The 17,999-nt window shown below is 40.4% G+C and overlaps 1 protein-coding gene across 1 annotated transcript in view; it reads right to left on the reverse strand.

The window, feature by feature from the left end:
- LOC120564380 (zinc finger protein 135-like) overlaps window positions 1-13,131 on the reverse strand; it is a 28,583-nt gene extending 15,452 nt beyond the window's left edge. Inside the window, exons 1-2 of the mRNA XM_039809290.1 lie at window positions 12,569-13,131; window positions 8,583-8,713 (exon numbers count right to left, since the gene is read on the reverse strand). Of these exons, the coding sequence (XP_039665224.1) occupies window positions 8,583-8,713; window positions 12,569-12,857 (420 nt within the window). The 5' untranslated portion in view covers window positions 12,858-13,131. The remainder of the gene's footprint in view (window positions 1-8,582; window positions 8,714-12,568) is intronic.
- Window positions 13,132-17,999: the final 4,868 nt, after the last annotated feature.

Below are 17,999 nucleotides of genomic sequence, written 5' to 3' on the forward strand. Positions count from 1 at the left end.
TAAATAACATTTAGCCGTTAGATTGAATAACAAAAAAGCATAACACAAATCACACCCTTCAAATAGGCTAACTGCAATATTTCACATATATTATTATTATTATTTTTTTTTTTTTTGTCATCTCACTTTAGGATTAAATCATGGTTTTTAAATACTAGAATCCTTTACATTTGTCCACATAACTTGGAACATTTACCATACATTGATTTCAAAGAAGTGGTTCAAATCACTACAAAGTTTCCCACAGGTTGAGAATTTCCTGGTGGTGGGGGGGTGCCGGATGTGACGGCGCGGCGCGTGATGGCTGGGTTCAGTTTTAAACTAGTCAAACGAAGGTGAAAACAATGACTACATAACATTATCAGATCATTTAGAAAGAACTAACGATTTACTATTAAACAAATTAAACAAAAAGATGATGCAGATGAAAATATTGTGACACTATGCGGCATCTGACACAATTTCAGGGTAGTTATTGAGGCTGCACGATATGAGGAAAATATGCGATATGCCCTAACGTTGAATATCGCAATAATGATAGAACTCGCGATAAAAAAAACGATAATAAAATGTACTCAGTTCTGGCTTTCTGCTGCTTTCAGTATTATGCTGAATTACAACAACTTGCTCGTTGAATGCACAACAAATGACAGGAAAGTGGAGCCATGATGTGCTTTGTCAATTAAATATTTTTTTTTTGTGCCAAATGTCAAATGGTTCAGCAAATAAAATACCTGTAATACTATAATATATATAAATACAGAAAGTTATTATAAATCTCAACATTGTTCCCTCCTAACTCCTGTTTAATCATATAAGACTAGAGCTATCTAAAGTTAATTCTTGTTAATTTTGTTAGTTAGATCATTGTTCGTTTTTTGAAGTGTTTTAATTTTGGGGATCCTAAACACGCTGTTCTGTACTATAGCTACATGTCCTTTGCACTCATTAAGGGGGGGCTGGTCTGTGGGCGCTGTAAAAAATACACCGTTGTTTGGAGGAAAAAGTGTAATTCGGATTTTATCTACCTGGGCGGGTCTCAATCCTACCAAGCAGAACCTATGCATGGGAAACACAAATCCTGTTATACTGAATAGCCTCCATATTTGGAAATTGTCTCAAATTGTTAGGCTACAAAAAATACCCCCTCCCTTTATCAAAAATTTGGAGAAATCCAATTTTTTTCTGCTGTGCGGAAGATACATTTAAACTTTGGTACAATAAAAGGTATATAGCTTCAGCAGAAATATGGAGTTCCTTCTTCCCATTTGTTTAGATACAGTGGGGAGAACAAGCATTTGATACACCGCCGATTTTGCAGGTTTTCCTACTTATAAAGCATGTATAGGTCTGTAATGTTTATCATAGGTACACTTCAACTGTGAGAGACGTAATCTAAAACAAAAATCCAGAAAATCACATTGTATGATTTTTAAATAATTAATTTGCATTTTATTGCATGACATAAGTATTTGAACACCTACCAACCAGTAAGAATTCCAGCTCTCACAGACCTGCTAGTTTTTCTTTAAGAAGCCCTCCTGTTCTCCACTCATTACCTGTATTAACTGCATCTGTTTGAACACGCTACCTGTATAAAAGACACCTGTCCACACATTCAAACAGACTCCAACCTCTCCACAATGGCCAAGACCAGAGAGCTGTGTAAGGACATCAGGGATAAAATTGTAGACCTGCACAAGGCTGGGATGGGCTACAGGACAATAGGCAAGCAGCTTGGTGAGAAGGCAACAACTGTTGGCGCAATTATTAGAAAATGGAAGAAGTTCAAGATGACGGTCAATCTCCCTCGGTCTGGGGCGCCATGCAAGATCTCACCTCGCGGGGCATCAATGATCATGAGGAAGGTGAGGGATCAGCCCAGAACTACATGGTAGGACCTGGTCAACGACCTGAAGAGAGCTGGGACCACAGTCTCAAAGAAAACCATTAGTAACACACTACGACGTCATGGATTAAAATCCTGCAGCGCACGCAAGGTCCCCCTGCTCAAGCCAGCGCATGTCCAGGCCCATCTGAAGTTTGCCATTGACCATCTGGATGATCCAGAGGAGGAATGGGAGAAGGTCATGTGGTCTGATGAGACAAAAATAGAGCTTTTTGGTCTAAACTCCACTTGCCGTGTTTGGAGGAAGAAGAAGGATGAGTACAACCCCAAGAACACCATCCCAACTGTAAAGCATGGAGGTGGAAACATCATTCTTTGGGGATTCTTTTCTGCAAAGGGGACAGGATGACTGCACCGTATTGAGGGGAGGATGGATGGGGCCATGTATCGCGAGATCTTGGGGTCGATTTGCCGAGGTCCTGTCCATAGTAATGAGCATGTATCAACAGGCTGTAACCTGACACCGCAGTGAAGCAGAGCTGACCTACAGTTCAAGAGTTCAGCAGCTCATTTGCATAGGTAACCTAGCAAGGGCGGAGCCTGCCTGTAGGCAGAAGCAGGGAGGAGCTCACAGAGCTGACAGACGGAGCTTGGAGTTAGATCAGGACTAATATGAGAAAATGGTTCGAGTTTGTGCCTTTCCAAATTGCGGCAACCAAATGAAGGGATATTTGAGGTTGAGCTTTCACCGTCTACAACCTCCGCAGCCGGGAGATTTTACCGTTATGGCTGGTTGCACTTCAGCTCCCTTCATAACGTTAGCTACATGAGAGAGATTACCGTGTTTGCAGCGAACATTGACTTCACCGAAAAGAGCGTCAAGTCCCGGTATCTGAAGGAAAATGCCATTCCTAAAGCGAAAAGACCAGCTGCAGACAAATTGGAGGTAACGTCTTTATGATTTATACTTTCCTAGGCTATTGTAATTCTCACTTTTTTTCTTTGAAGAAATGTTTCACGGTGTTGGTGAATTCTTGAAAAAAAAAAAAACACTAAATGTTGTAACTCCTGTTACTGAGACCCGTGTATGATATTACCGACATGTAATTAGTAATGAGTTATATTACTGCGTTACAGCCAAAATTAATATATTACTGTAATTGCCTTACACCCAACACTGATTATGATAGATGCATCCTCAATGTTACTGTTTTGGCCATTGAGTCTGACTACAATGCTCTTTCTCCTTCTTACTTATTTAGGGGACACCATCCAGTGACATAGAGACAGAATTAGCTGCAGTGCCACAGTCAACTCCCAAGAAGGCGTCAAGCTGGTCATCCAGCCAGTTTCAAAATAGTTCTTTCAAGTCCACAGAAGAAAAAAACCCTTACCCCGTCATGGACAGAGAAGAAGGCGACTGCTTTGTAACATAGCCCCAGTTCCTCTGCTGGATAAGAGTGAACTGGTTGCTCAAGCCAGGTCACATTATAAGAGCATGTTCTAGGCCTAGGAAAAGAGTACTTAACTATTTTTTCTTTGTACACTTCAGACTATGCTGCAGCATGATTATTTATAAAACCACACACTGTACTGTACATACTTTACATTGATTGTGTCTAGATTGTGATATTGTAATTTCCTTTTTGTTGTTGAAGTAAAGACACAAAAGCACAAATGTAATGTGTATTGTTATATTATAAAGCCACTGTAACAGACAGGTGCAGTATAGAACTGTACAATGTACTTATTCTTACAATTTATTTATTCTTACAATTTACTTATTCAACTTTACTTGTACAATATACATATTCTTACGTTTTCCTAATAGAACTGTGCAATTGCTTTGTTTATTCCTAGTAATGGCCATACCAAGTATTACTAGAAATCATAGTTTTTGACTCAGAAAATGTCCTCTGCCTCTTTGAATCCTGTGTAACTTCCAGTTGGGGAGGGGTACTCTTGTCTGATCGCTGCTATAACACAGGTAGGTAATGTTCTTCTGGTGCCACGGCCAAGGCGCTCTCCTCTCAGAACCCACTCCAGAATCACCCGGTAGGCCACGAGTCTGCATTGGCGGGGGATAACTCTGCAAACCCTTGGTGTTCTCTCAGTGAGCTTCATGAGGTAGTCACCTGAAATGGTTTTCACTTCACAGGTGTGCTTTGTCAGGGTTAATTAGTGGAATTATTTCCCTTATTAATAAAAAAGCAAAGGGTGGCTACTTTGAAGAATCTAAAATATAAGACATGTTTTCAGTTATTTCACACTTTTTTTGTTAAGTACATAATTCCATATGTGTGCATTCATAGTTTTGATGCCTTCAGTGAGAATCTACAATGTAAATAGTCATGAAAATAAAAAGGAAACGCATTGAATGAGAAGGTGTGTCCAAACTTTTGGCCTGTAAATCGCATTAATGTCATAGTTAACTCGCAATTATTATCTATTCTAAATGTCCCTTTGATTTCTTTTTGTCCCATTATTTTTTTCTCATTTTAATGCTCTTATCAACATGGAAAAGTGGATCGGCTTGCTTTGTGCTTTTGTCGCCTGGCTTTGACGGGAGGCAGAGAATTGGCATCAGCTGTTTGCTCGGCCATCAAGTGGTATTTCAGACTGGACGTGCTGCGATGGTAGCTCAGTTCACAATGACAAAACACACAAATCACTTTGCTCTTGTCAATGGAACCATTTGGCAACTTTTTAAAAGTAAACTTTCCATTCAGAATCTTATTGTCATCCATTTCGGCGTCTCGCGCTCGCCATCCACTCAAAACTTAACGTTAGCCTGCTACTCTTTGTTTGGCCAGCTCGCAAGCCCAAACAAGTGTGTGCGGCGTGCCTGTTGTAGTTTTTCTAACGTTACTAGTTGTTGCAACAACGTGAAAAAAACGACAAAGTTTGCTAGGCCAAAAAGAACGTTAATTTCGCGATAAAAAAATTGACGCCGTTAAAATGGGTTTGCGTTAACACCGTTAACGCGTTTAACTGACAGCACTAGTGTACATATGTCTTGCTTTGATGGCAGCTAGGAAATGTATAGCTTTAAAATGGAAGGCTTCCAACCCCCCAGCAGTAGTCCACTGGTGGAATGAACTCTCAAGCTACTTTGTTATGGACAGCATTTATTACAAGAGTAAAGACAGAACCTCTGACTTTTTGAAGATATGGCAGTGTCATAGAGAATTTGACTTTATGAATTCCTACATTATTGTAAGGGACTATGACAACAGTGTTATCGGAGTGTGTATTTATTGTGTTGTTTGATCCGTTTGTTGAGTTGGTTTGTTTTGTGTTTTTATTTATTTGCATGTCTTGTCTGTTTTGTAGTTTTGGGAATGACTTGAAATATGAGGAATGACTTTAAGTCCCGCCCCCACCGGAGGGGAAAAGAACTCGTCAATTTCATCTGCTAGCAAACAACAGAAAAAATGCCCAATGCTAAGCTAACGTTATGTCCGACGTTACGTTTCTTAGCTTAACTTACAGACATATAGTGGGGCTCAAAAGTTTGGGCACCCCAGGTAAAATTTATTAAATGTGCATAAAGAAGCCAAGAAAAGATGGAAAAATCTCAGAAAGGCATTAAATGACAGATTAGACATTCTTAAAATATGTCAAAAACAGTTTGATTTTATTTCCATCATTTACACTTTCAAAATAACAGAAAACAAAAAAATGGCGTCTGCAAAAGTTTGGGCACCCTGCAGAGTTAATACCTTGTACTGCCCCCTTTGGAAAGTATCGCAGCTTGTAAACACTTTTTGTAGCTAGCCAAGAGTCTTTCAATTCTTGTTTGAGGTATCTTCGCCCATTCTTCCTTAGAAAAGTCTTCCAGTTCTTTGAGATTTCTGGGCTGTCTGTCACGCACTGCTCTTTTAAGGTCTATCCATAGATTTTCAATGATGTTGAGGTCAGGAGATTGTGAAGGCCATGGGAAAACCTTCAGTTTACGCCTCTTGATGTAATCCACCGTGGATTTTGAGATGTGTTTAGGATCATTATCCATTTGTAGAAGCCATCCTCTCTTTAACTTCAGCTTTTTCACTGATGGCATCAAGTTAGCATCCAAAATTTACTGAAATTTTATTGAATCCATTTTTCCTTCTACTCGTGAAATGTTCCCTGTGCCACGGGCTGCAATACAACCCCAAAGCATGATTGATCCACCCCCATCCCATGCTTAACAGTTGGACAGAGGTTCTTTTCATTAAATTCTGTGCCCTTTCTTCTCCAAACGTACATTGCCTATTGCGGGCGCCAAAAGTTCTATTTTAACCTCATCGGTCCACAGAACTTGTTTCCACAATGCATCAGGCTTGTCTATATGTTCATTTGCAAACTTCAAACGCTGATTTTTGTGGCGAGGACGTAGAAGAGGTTTTCTTCTGATGACTCTTCCATGAAGACCATATCTGTACAAGTATCTCTTTACAGTGGAATGGTGTACCACAACTCCAGTGTCTGCCACATCTTTCTGGATGGATCGTGCAGTCAAACGTGGGTTTTTACTTGCTTTTCTCACAATCCTGCGAGCTGTTCACGGTCAGGTCTCAGCTTGCCAAAGGGGGCGGTGCATGCTATAAACTCCGCAGGGTGCCCAAACTTTTGCAGACGCCATTTTTTTGTTTTCTGTTATTTTTGAAAGTGTAAATGATGGAAATAAAATTTATATAAATAAACTTTTTTTTGACATATTATAAGAATGTCTAATCTGTCATTTGATGCCTTTTGGAGATTTTTCCATCTTTTCTTGGCTTCTTTATGCACATTAATAAAAATTTTTACCTGGGGTGCCCAAACTTTAGAGCCCCACTGTAGAGTAAGCCTAAAACTGACATATGGATATCTGACTTGGTAACAAAATGCTTGCTGCACACATGACGTTGGGAATAACATTGTACTTGGAAGTCGGATATTTCAAGTTCAAAGTCGGAAACACAACCCCTGACCTCGGATTTCCAAGCTTGGAACTCAGGCAACCCCTGAGTACCCCGAGCTAAAAATCCAACATGGCTGCTCCGTGCATCAGCAGTAGTGAAAGCTGTAGTAACATCCAGTTATAAGCACTTCTGGGTTATTTGTGACTCACTAAATCAGTCGTACACACAGCGCTGTTCAACCTTTATCTGTGGACATGTTTGTATGCACACAAAAAACAGCGTTGTTATCAACTGGCATTGCTAACAATGGCTAACCTGGCTAGAGCTACCCCACAATGAAAACTCTGACTTGTAAATGGAAACACATTCAACTCGAGCTCGGGTGTGACGTCATTCCCAGCTCCGGCTTCCGAATTCCGAGGTCAATGGAACGCACCATTAGTGTCAGGTTCCCACAGACTACCCATTCTCCCCGCTGACGTCTGTCTTAATAAAAGCTCAGGTTTTCGGGTCGGCAGCTTATAAAAACTTAAAGTGATGGTTCGGAGTAATTTACCCTAGGGTCCTTTGCACCATGACCTCGAGCCAAACACCCCCCCAGAAGCTTTTTTCACCTGGGTCGAACATTGGGAGAGTTAGCGTTATCAGCTGAATAGCTTAGTGCAGGCGCTAATGGATCAGAGAGTGTCTCTTGTACATTACCCCACTAATAATGCCCGAAATGATACCAAACTTCTACAGTAGTACAAATAGGTTATGTACTCATAAAACGATGGATTGTAAAGTTTGTAAGTACACCAGAAGTTTATGTAAATAACACTTGCCTGCTGGCTTCTGCTCTCTGCTGTTGTTGTTGTTGTTGCTGTGAGACGAGTGCTTAGGGACATCTACAAATTACAACACCGAAAAGAGATACAACAAAAATATTTATTAATTTAATGATTAAATAAGGTAATGTCTCCAAACTTAACTCAATTATAACTTGTCTCCTGCTAGTTATACTACAGCACTTACTTTAAAAAATAAGTTAAATTAATAAATATTTTTGTTGTATCTCTTTTCGGTGTTGTAATTTGGACGGCCCTAAGCACTCGTCTCACAGCAACAACAACAACAACAGCAGAGAGCAGAAGCCAGCAGGCAAGTGTTATTTACATAAACTTCTGGTGTACTTACAAACTTTACAATCCATCGTTTTATGAGTACATAACCTATTTGTACTACTTGTAGACGTTTGGTATCATTTCGGGCATTATTAGTGGGGTCATTTACGGATACATCACTGGATCCATTGCCCCTGGCGCTAAGCTATTCAGCTGATAACGCTTAACTCGCCCAATGTTCGACCCAGGTGAAAAATGTGTTTGGCTCGAGGTCATGGTGCAAAGGACCCTAGGGTGAAATTACTCCAAACCATCACTTTAAGTCATAGGTTATTTACCCTGTTAGTAATGAATATCACCACAGAGCAGCTTTTAAGCATTTTTCTATCGTTTGCTAGCAAAAGAAAATCGACGAGGAGGCTCCTTTGCGCAATACAAGTCAATGGAGAGCAGAGAGTCGTTTTCCCCTCGGGTGGGCGTGGCTTCCAGAGTATGACGCGATCCGCTCTGTCTCTGTAGGTCATAAACTCCGCCCCTTCCATGTTAGCAGATAGGACATGGGCCGAATTAAACATACACATCAAATGCCCCCCAACAACCCCACAAAAAAAAGATAGGTTCTGCCATTTTAGGTTGTTTTGATCATGCTGAAGGGAAAAAAAATTTTTCTGTTACATTTGTTTTATTAAGCTGTCCATCTCACTCGCCCTCATCATCATTACTGGTGTACTGTGGAATAACTACCTCAGTTTTGGTGGTAGTGATGACCTCCTGGTCAGGATCCTGGTCCAGGTTGATAGGCTGGATCTTCTGCACAGACTGCTGAGTCCCCGGGTCTCGGTTCAAAAACCTAGTCCTGCCTTGCAGAGAGGGGCCTGGTGGACCAATAGAAGGAGAATAATTGGTTAAAGGGTAATTTTGGTTTTTTGTACATACAAGTTCAGATTGTTTGTTCGGCAAGTTCTCACGTCCTATTCTACAAGCTCTCACATTTTGCCCCATATTTACCTTCTTAATGGGTCTTTTTTTTTTTTTTCAACCTGGACCCCATGTCCCCAACCGTGGTAAAGTTGGTTTTATATTGGACGTTGGACATGTTCGAAAAATCTATTATGCAGCTTGCCCTTTCAGCCTATTCATGTCAAACCACTTTTGATGAACTCAGCTAACCCCCCTACACATTGCACAAAGCTTCTTTTTTCAAAAAAAACATCCTTTAATTTTTTTAATATTTTTAAATAAAATTTCTTTTTATAAATCTATTATGCGGCCTGACCTTTCAACCTATTCATGTCAAACCACTTTTGATGAACTCAGCTAACCCCCCTACACATTGCACAAAGCTTCTTTTAAAAAAAAAAACATCCTTGAATTTTTTTAATATTTTTAAATATAATGTTTTTTATAAACCTATTAAGCAGCCTGACCTTTTGACCTATTCAGGTCAAACTACTTTTGGTAAACTCAACTAACCCCCCTACACATTGCACAAAGCTTTTTTTGTTTTTTTTAAACGTTTAATTATTCTTTAATTTCCCGCAACTTCAACCAATCCCAATGTGTAGGGGAGTTAACTGAGTTCATCACAAGTGGTTTGACATGAATAGGTCAAAAGGTCAGGCCGCATAATAGATTTATGGCATTCTTTTTTATAAAAAAATATTTAAAAAATTAAAGGATGGGTTTTTTGAAAAAAGAAGCTTTGTGCAATGTGTAGGGGGGATTGGCTGAGTTCATCACAAGTGGTTTGGCATGAATAGGTTGAAAGGGCAAGCTGCATAATAGATTTTTTGAATGTGTCGAATATCCAATGTCCAATATAAAACCAACTTTACCACGGTATTTCCCCACGCATCTGTGTCTAATAGATCGATGTGAAGAAAAATCTTTGAATTTGGTCCAGCATTGAGCGAGATGGCAGTGACAGGCCTGTGCGAACCGAGCTGTAATGTAACCTAATGGGGCAATTGTGCACCCTCGATTTTTGTCCATTAAAAAGGGATTGTTTTTGCCACGGACAGGCTCACATTGTTATTAAAAGTGTCTGACAACATTATCGATCTCACGAGGTGACTTCCTGTCCGAAGACAGCGGTGTGGAGAGTGGAACGCGAGAAAAGGTAAGAGTAAAGTAAAAAGTAAACGGCGTTCCCGGGAGTTTGTTGTTTGGAGTACAGAAATTACCTGTTTGTTACCTCAAATATTTTCAGTGGCTAAATATTTAGGTTAAATTGATTTCGACAATGTGGATGAGGTCAGAATTCGATGACCGCCCGTATTCATTTGAGCCAGAGTATACGGATGAAGAGAGAGGCAGCAGGCAGAGAACGGCAGAAACACACCACATGTGGAAGCGGAGCTATTTTCATTTCGTCATCCAACCTGTCCGGCCCCACCGGCTGCCATCAGGCGCGGAGCGGCCGCGTGCTACAGCGACCGTTTCAGTGTCTCCTCTATTTCTTCCGTGTCAAGCCAGACAGATAATCACAAACAGGAAGGCCACAGTGCAGCCGGATACTTTACAAAATAAAACACATTTTAAAATAAAACCTCCAGGTTTATGGTGATTTAGATAACACCAAACCATGGATGTATTATAGCCTATTGACCGCAGCCTCTCTCTCTCCCCTCGTCCGCTCTTCATCCGTAAACTCTGGCTCAAATGAAGACGGACGGCCATTCAATTATAATGACCTCATCCACATTGTCGAAATCATTTAAATATTGAGCCACGGCACTAAAAATCTTTTAGATAACACACGCCTCTAATTTCTGTACTCGCGTTCCACTCTCCACACCGCTGTCCTCGGACAAGAAGTCACCTCGTGAGATCGATAATGTTGCCAGAAACTTTTCATAACAATCTGAGCCTGTCCGTGGCAAAAACAATCGCTTATAGTGGACAAAAATCGAGGGTGCACAATTGCCCCATTAGGTTACATTACAGCTCGGTTCGCACAGGCCTGTCACTGCCATCTCGCTCAATGCTGCACCAAATTCAAAGATTTTTGTTCACATCAATCTATTAGACACAGATGCGTGGGGAAACAGGGTCCATGTTGAAAAAAACAAAAAAAAGACCCATTAAGAAGGTAAATATGGTGCAAAATGTAGAATAGGACGTGAGAACTTGCAGAACAATCTGAACTTGTAAGTTAAAATTTGCACTCCTAGAACATGTTCACACACCTGTTTTCTGAATGTGAAGTCACAGAAAAAAATATTCACAAATGTGTAGATTGGTATTTACATGAACACAATGACAGCTGCAAACTTGTAATGCAACATTTACTCGTGTACCTTTTTTCTGGTTAGGGCTGGGCAATATATCATTATTATTATTATAGATATCGTGATATGAGACTGGATATCGTGTTGTCTTTTCCTGGTTTTAATGGCTGCATTACAGAAAAGTTATGTCATTTTTTTTAACTTACCAGACTTAGCTTTTCTATTATTTGCCGTTACCCACTTAGTTATTATATACACATTAATGATGATTATTCATCAAAAATCTCATTGTGTAAACATTTTTTTTGTAAGCACCAATTGTCAATCCTAGAATATCGCCTCGATATCGAGGTATTTTGTCAACAATATCTTGATAATAGATTTTTTCCATATCGCCCAGCTCTACCCTCTGGTCCATTTTCCATCACAACCACAACTCAGTGATTACTACCTCTCGAATCTGTCACTGCAACTCCACATACTGTATGTGCTCTCTCTCTCGCATCACAAAGTGGCCAATCTGCGCACTTTTACAACACTTCTTGCGATACATTTGGTGCCAAACTAATTAGTAGCCTACCCGTGGACTTCTAGGCTGTGGAGCTCTGAGCCAACAGAACGGGGAAAGCAGGGTTTCTATCGCCGGATGAGGGACGAGTCTGTCCGGCTTATTTATGTAGTGTTAGGTTGTAAAAAGTTAAAACCATGCTTATGTTTTATGTTTTAAATAATAAATTGTATGCTGCAGTCAGGTTATGAAAATAGAAATGGAATCTAGAATGACTAGCCTACTAAGGTAAAAACAGCTGGTTATTTCTCTCCCCCTCTCTTCCTGTTTCTTACAGATAGATTAGGTTAAAACCAACTATTAACATATGAAGAGAAACGTCTCTTTGAGTCTCCAACCTCCTGGTGCCAAGTCTGGGTTAGAACAAAGGAAATGCAAACTCTGTAAACTTGAATATAATCAGCACTACCAAGATAAATGACCTTTGTCTGTGACGTGTAGCAAACTGGAAATCAGAGGTGTGTCCTTAACCTGAGAGACATATAGGGTAATTCGGATCCTGAGAGAGATTCGGGGCTTCAATCTGTGACCCCGCAAGGGAAGCATGTTGAAGACCGCTGTTTACAGTGTATTGTTTTGTCATGTCGCATGGCTGTTAACTGTGACCCGACAGGGGAAGCATGTTTTGCAGTCTGCTGCTGGCAGTGTTTGATGTTTGATTGAGTTTTTACTGTCGTTTTCATCGTGTTGTTTTATTAAACCTTTTGCTTAACTTTCAATTCGACCCCAGCCTCTCCTTCCTCCAGAAATCAAACGAACTCGTCTCTTTTTAGAGATCTAACAGTAGCATGGAAGCTTGGTGGAATTAGCAAGCTAGCGTCAGCTAACTAACCAACCAGCCCCGCTTCTAAATAAATACCATTTCATTATCTAAACACTATTTAACAGTCAAACTGAACTACTGGCTGTGAACGTTACATACAGTAGGTTACCTGCCAGTGAGGCCCTATTCTGCCGGTTGAGGAGGCGGACCCCGGCGAAGCGGCTGCAGAGAGAGCCCTCCGATCCCTTCACTCTCTCCGCTCGGTACCTGGCGATGTGCAGCTCCAGCAGTTTGATTTTCCTGCGCAGAACCTCGTTCTCCTTCTGGCTCCGGGACATCTCCAGATGAACCACCGCGTATCCGTCGTCCACAACTTTACAAATTTCTGCAACGGCCGCGTTAGCCAGCACCTCCATGATGGAGGCGATCTGAGAATGGAAGTCCATGGCAGTCGACATTGTCACGGCGAGCTTGAAACGCTTGACGTTAGCTTTTTGGATGGACCGAGTAGACTTTTGTCTTTAAAATGACACTGGTAGTTCTTAAACGTTGCAGTGCTATCTGAAATGCATACCTGGGTGTTTTTTTAAACTTTTTCAATATAACGGTGAAAAACGTGAGCACCCAGGCTGCAGAGTCTTTGTTGATATGACGGCTGGCTTCACAGTATGGTGTTTTTCCAGTATGTACTACAGTACAGCGCCCCCTCTGTTCAGGAGCGGTTCAGTCAGATCTTTAAGAACAGAACATGTACATGGATCACCAGAGAATTTCTAATAAGGGGAGAAGTTCCACTCTCGCGATACTTCCGGCTTTTGAACTGGTTGCAGTTCCACTCTTGATTCATATGGGGGGCCCGCTCAAAGGCGAGTGCAGAATGAATGGGACTCTATAGAGCTATACCCCTCAAAATCTCAAATTTTTTTTTAACTTTATTTCGGAAAATAGAATACATATGATCAGTCAATGCAGTATATAAACAGAAGATACAAAAATATAACAAATAATATAATGTGAAAGTAAAAATTGAAGTAATAATCTAAACAGAGGAAAATAACAAAAAGATACAAAAAGGGACAGACTTTCAAAAAACGTTAATAATATAGATAGCAGGAGCACTTAAACAAAGACATTTGAGTAGACATCAGATAGCTTTCTTATTGGATACCAGCTTAAGAGACTCAAAGTACATGTCAAATTCAACCTGGAATAATTTGAAGCACGGTGTTGATCTGGAAAATGTTTGCCTTATGGATATGGAACTTACCTAATAAAATAAAGAGATTTACAATATTACATAACCTTCTATCTTTACATTCAAAATAGGTAATATGTTTCCCTTCAAGTGTGATTGTATGTTTTGTTTTAGATACCATATAATCTTCAAAGCTTTTTCAGAATGCAATATAGAATGAACAACCATAAAAAGATGGGTTAACGACTCTTGTTCTGTTTTACAAAAACTACAATAGTTATCAACAGGCATGAATTTCGAGACAAATAGGTTTGTAGGATATATATTATTTAATATTTTCAAATGTAATTCCCTAACTTTGTTTGTGATACAATATCTAAAGGGAACAAGCCATGCCCTATGCCAGTTAACATCAGTAAAATGGGAATTCCAGAAGGTTTTTTTGTTCTAAAAAGCCTTTTAAAATGTCAATGACGTCATACACATATACGGCCAGAGATACTGCTTTACGGCAAGCTCTGAGTCGCTTCCTTTGTTCTCTCAAGGCATCGACAACACAGCTAACAGGTTAGTCTCTCCCTGTCAATACACGTGCTAGAAAGAGGTTTGGTTTGCTAATGTTTTAAAGACGAAATATTCACTCTGATATTCTGGTTCCGCTTCGGATGCCGTCAAGTGGGATCTCCGGTCGCAATCAATCCTTCACTGACCAATCAGCATTCATTAGCAGAATGCTGTACTCGGACATGAGTGCTCGTTCATTCAACTTTCGACCTATAATCCATGTTGAACTTGCAAAAACTACAATCAAATCTGAGGTTTCTCAACGACAATCAGGCGAAAGAAAATGTTACCGTCTAGCTCCATAGAGTCCCATTCATTTTGCATTGGACCACCCCCAGTGGAACTCTAGTGCAACTGCAACCAAATTCGGTGCAATGGGGTTTAAATAGGGAGTGAAAAGGCTCTCCGTAGACGGGCTCTGGTAGCACTGACCGAGGAGGATCTATATGCAGTCTTGCAGGCTTCACGACCAAGGGGGTAAGCTTCGCTTCAGAACTCAAACCTCCTATGGCGCCATTTTGATGCTACAAAACGATCACCTCCCGTTAGCATTCCATTGACTCCCATTCATTTTGACATCACTTTGACAGCGAATAACTTTACATCTGAAGCGTTTAAAGACTCTATTTGTCCGTTGTTTATTTCTAAAGAAACACAAGAATGTATAAAAGGCTCCATTACCTTGTACCTCACGTTATGGCTCCGTAGCAGACGCTTTTATAACAATAGGCTAACGATTGGGTCATAACCACGAGACTTACTGTCACATAGTAGAGGAATTACCGTATAGTACAGGCAGGGGCGGATCTAGAAAAATATTTCTGGGGTGGCGAGAGGGGGGCAGGAATTTTTGAGGGGTGGCAACATATGTCAGACGTATATTTACTGAATTTAATCAGTAATCACAGTTTGATGAGAAATAGTATATACACACTACAAAAGGGCACAGGCTGCCATTTACAAACTCATACAGACAAACTTAATCTCATGCAATCAATGTCCTGCATTTGAGGTTTCATTTGAAACAGTTCATATTAGGAATAAGTGACAATACAATGTGATCTCACTTAATAGGAGATATAGAAGTATGATAGAATGAAGGGGCATTATCACAGGACAGGCATTAAGGTAAGACCCAGGTGATGAGTGGCAGATGTGTGAGAGGGGAAGCAAACTGTTTTTGACTGTGTCAGAGAGGCAGCGTTGCAGGCAGCATTTGTACAAGATTAGGAACTGTCATTGATTAGTTCTAACCATCAGACTGGGTTAACACACACTAACATTTTAGCATTTTTAGGTTCATTGGTTTATTTTTTTGTTTTATTTATATATATTTTTAATTTTTTATATTAAATCTGAGCAATAGATCTAAAATACATTCTACACAAAATATAAAAACTCATCTCCCCATCTCATCAAACTTTCACACTGACAACTTTCACTAGTTATTCATATTTAAGCTTTGTCATTTGTTGTTCTTATTCATATATAACTTAGTATGTATATACTTAGTATATACTATGCATCAACAGTTTCCATACCGTGTGGACCAGCTTGACTGGAGATGGTTGGAGGCACTCTGCTTTCCCTTTCACTGTCTGAGCCCTGCACGTTCTCTTGTCTCTCGCTTTCTCCTTCCTCATCTTGGTGATGCTCTCTGTGGTGTTCTCCACCTCCTCCTGTCCCTGGTCGCCTTGGCCTTGTATTCTGTCTGTCGCGTTTCTGTTGCCCTTTTCTCTCTCCTTCCACCTCTTTTCTCTCTCCTTCCACCTCTTCCCTCTCTCCTTCCACTTCTTTTCTCTCTCCTTCCACCACATCTTCTCCGTCTACCTTGCTCACTTGTTCATTTTCTATTTCTCTCGCCTTTCTCTTTGGAGACAAAAACTGAATATGCTACCTTTCCTCTTCATTTCTGTACGATTCAAAGTAACGATGTTTTCCTTGACAGACGTTGAATCAATATTAGCTTTTGTAGCCTACTTTACACAGAACAAACGTCAGACCCTAAGTAACATTGTATAGTTGGTGAAATAACGTTCTTCAACCTGATTTTTATCATCTCAAAATCAGCATCGCAACTATGCTAGCACTGTGCTTTCGTTATAATTTCATTTCTTGATAGATAGTTAATCCGTTTTGACCTCTTTCCTCCTGTGCCTCCATTCATCACGACTCCTGGCTCCCTCGCTTAGCGCCACTCAGTTTTCCAAACAAAACTCTCTCCAGTTGGCAGCAGGGGTGGCAAGGCTTTCTTTTAGGGTGGCAGTTGCCACCCTATGCCACCCCGGTAGATCCGCCCCTGAGTACAGGAGAAGCTCGCAGGCAGTTTGGACTTCCATTAGCTGTTTAGGTTTAATTACTAATGTTAACTAGCATTTTAGTTAGCAATAATTAGCCTGTGCCTATGTTATCTCCTTACATATACCTACACTCTCCGTCTCTGTAAGATTGGGAATGATTGAGATTTCTCTCGGCACAGCTACCAGAAGACTTCACACTTTCAGACAGGTTGCTCACGTCACATCTACGTCTTCAAGCTCAGTTGGAGGCTGCGCAGTAACGCTCAGCCAGCACCGGGAAAGTGTTTCTAATACCCTGTTCACGACACACTGTACCCATTTTACTAGGCACTCCCAGTTTGCTACATGACCAGAGATAACTTCCTGGATTATTCTCTCCGGTCATAATGGCCGGTGAAAATAAATTGAAGTGTATTCATCCTCTCATCTGGGCCTAGCTCTCACTCTGTCTCAGCAAGAAATCTGTGGGCAATCAATGTGAGCTCCGTGGGCCCCCCAGGAGTCATGAGGAGGTTCCATGGGGTCCCCAGGACAAAGGGCAATCATTTATTTTCACTATATTTCCATCCATAAGACAGTAACAGAATGTATGACTATTTTGGTAATGGGTTTCTCAAATAGGGGTTTGTGGTCTAATTTGTTGCTGGTCCTTGACAAAAAAAAAAAGCCTGGGAACCACTGGTTTAGGCAACAAAACTACTTCATAAGGTTTCTGAAAAGATCATGATTTGGGTTCAAATAGACCATTGGCAGAAAGTCCTAAAGGTTAACTTATCCATGTGTGCAGCAGATATTACTGAAGTGGCAATAAACATCACAATCCTCTATGTTGAAGTTGCAACAGTGTTCCAGCTGGTAACGTTTTGCCGTCACAGCAAGAGAGAAAAAAGGAAAGCAAGGAAAATATCAGTTACTGGATGTTCAGTTCTATGAGATCGAGAACTGTGAGGGAGAGCGAGAGAAACAGCGCCTGGACACGGGCGACGACACATGCGACCCGTAACAGATTATCTTCAGGATATAGGGCCAAAACTCACTCTAGAATGAATGTAATTACTGCTAGGGGAAATCAGTTCAGGGCACTTAAACAAATAAATTGGATCTTGGATCGACTCAAATAACCCAAATGACCTATTTTGGATTCAAAATGGTAACAAGTGTGCAGCCCTGAAAACATAATAAATATATATATATAATAACCTCTTATTTTCTTTGCTATACAGATATGATTGCTGGATTACATGTATGTTAATGTCCAGTGTCAAGTCTATATTTCAGGGGTGTCAAACTCAGTTTCCCTAAGGGCCACACTGGAAAATGAGAATCACATCGAGGGCCAGATGTAGAGACATTTGTTTATTTAAGAGAAAAAGTCAAATATTTTGACTGTGTTATTGCATATCTCATATACTGTAGTCTTCTCACTTACATTTTGGGCCTCATAAAGAAAAAGTTTGGCAAAAAATGTTCCTCAGCCAGCGACAAATACGTTGAAAAAGTGCCAAAAACATCAGAAAGTGCCAAAAACATTGTAAAAAGCT

Source organism: Perca fluviatilis, chromosome 1 (genome assembly GCF_010015445.1).
Source record: "Perca fluviatilis chromosome 1, GENO_Pfluv_1.0, whole genome shotgun sequence".
In the NCBI taxonomy this organism is placed as follows: Eukaryota; Metazoa; Chordata; class Actinopteri; order Perciformes; family Percidae; genus Perca; species Perca fluviatilis.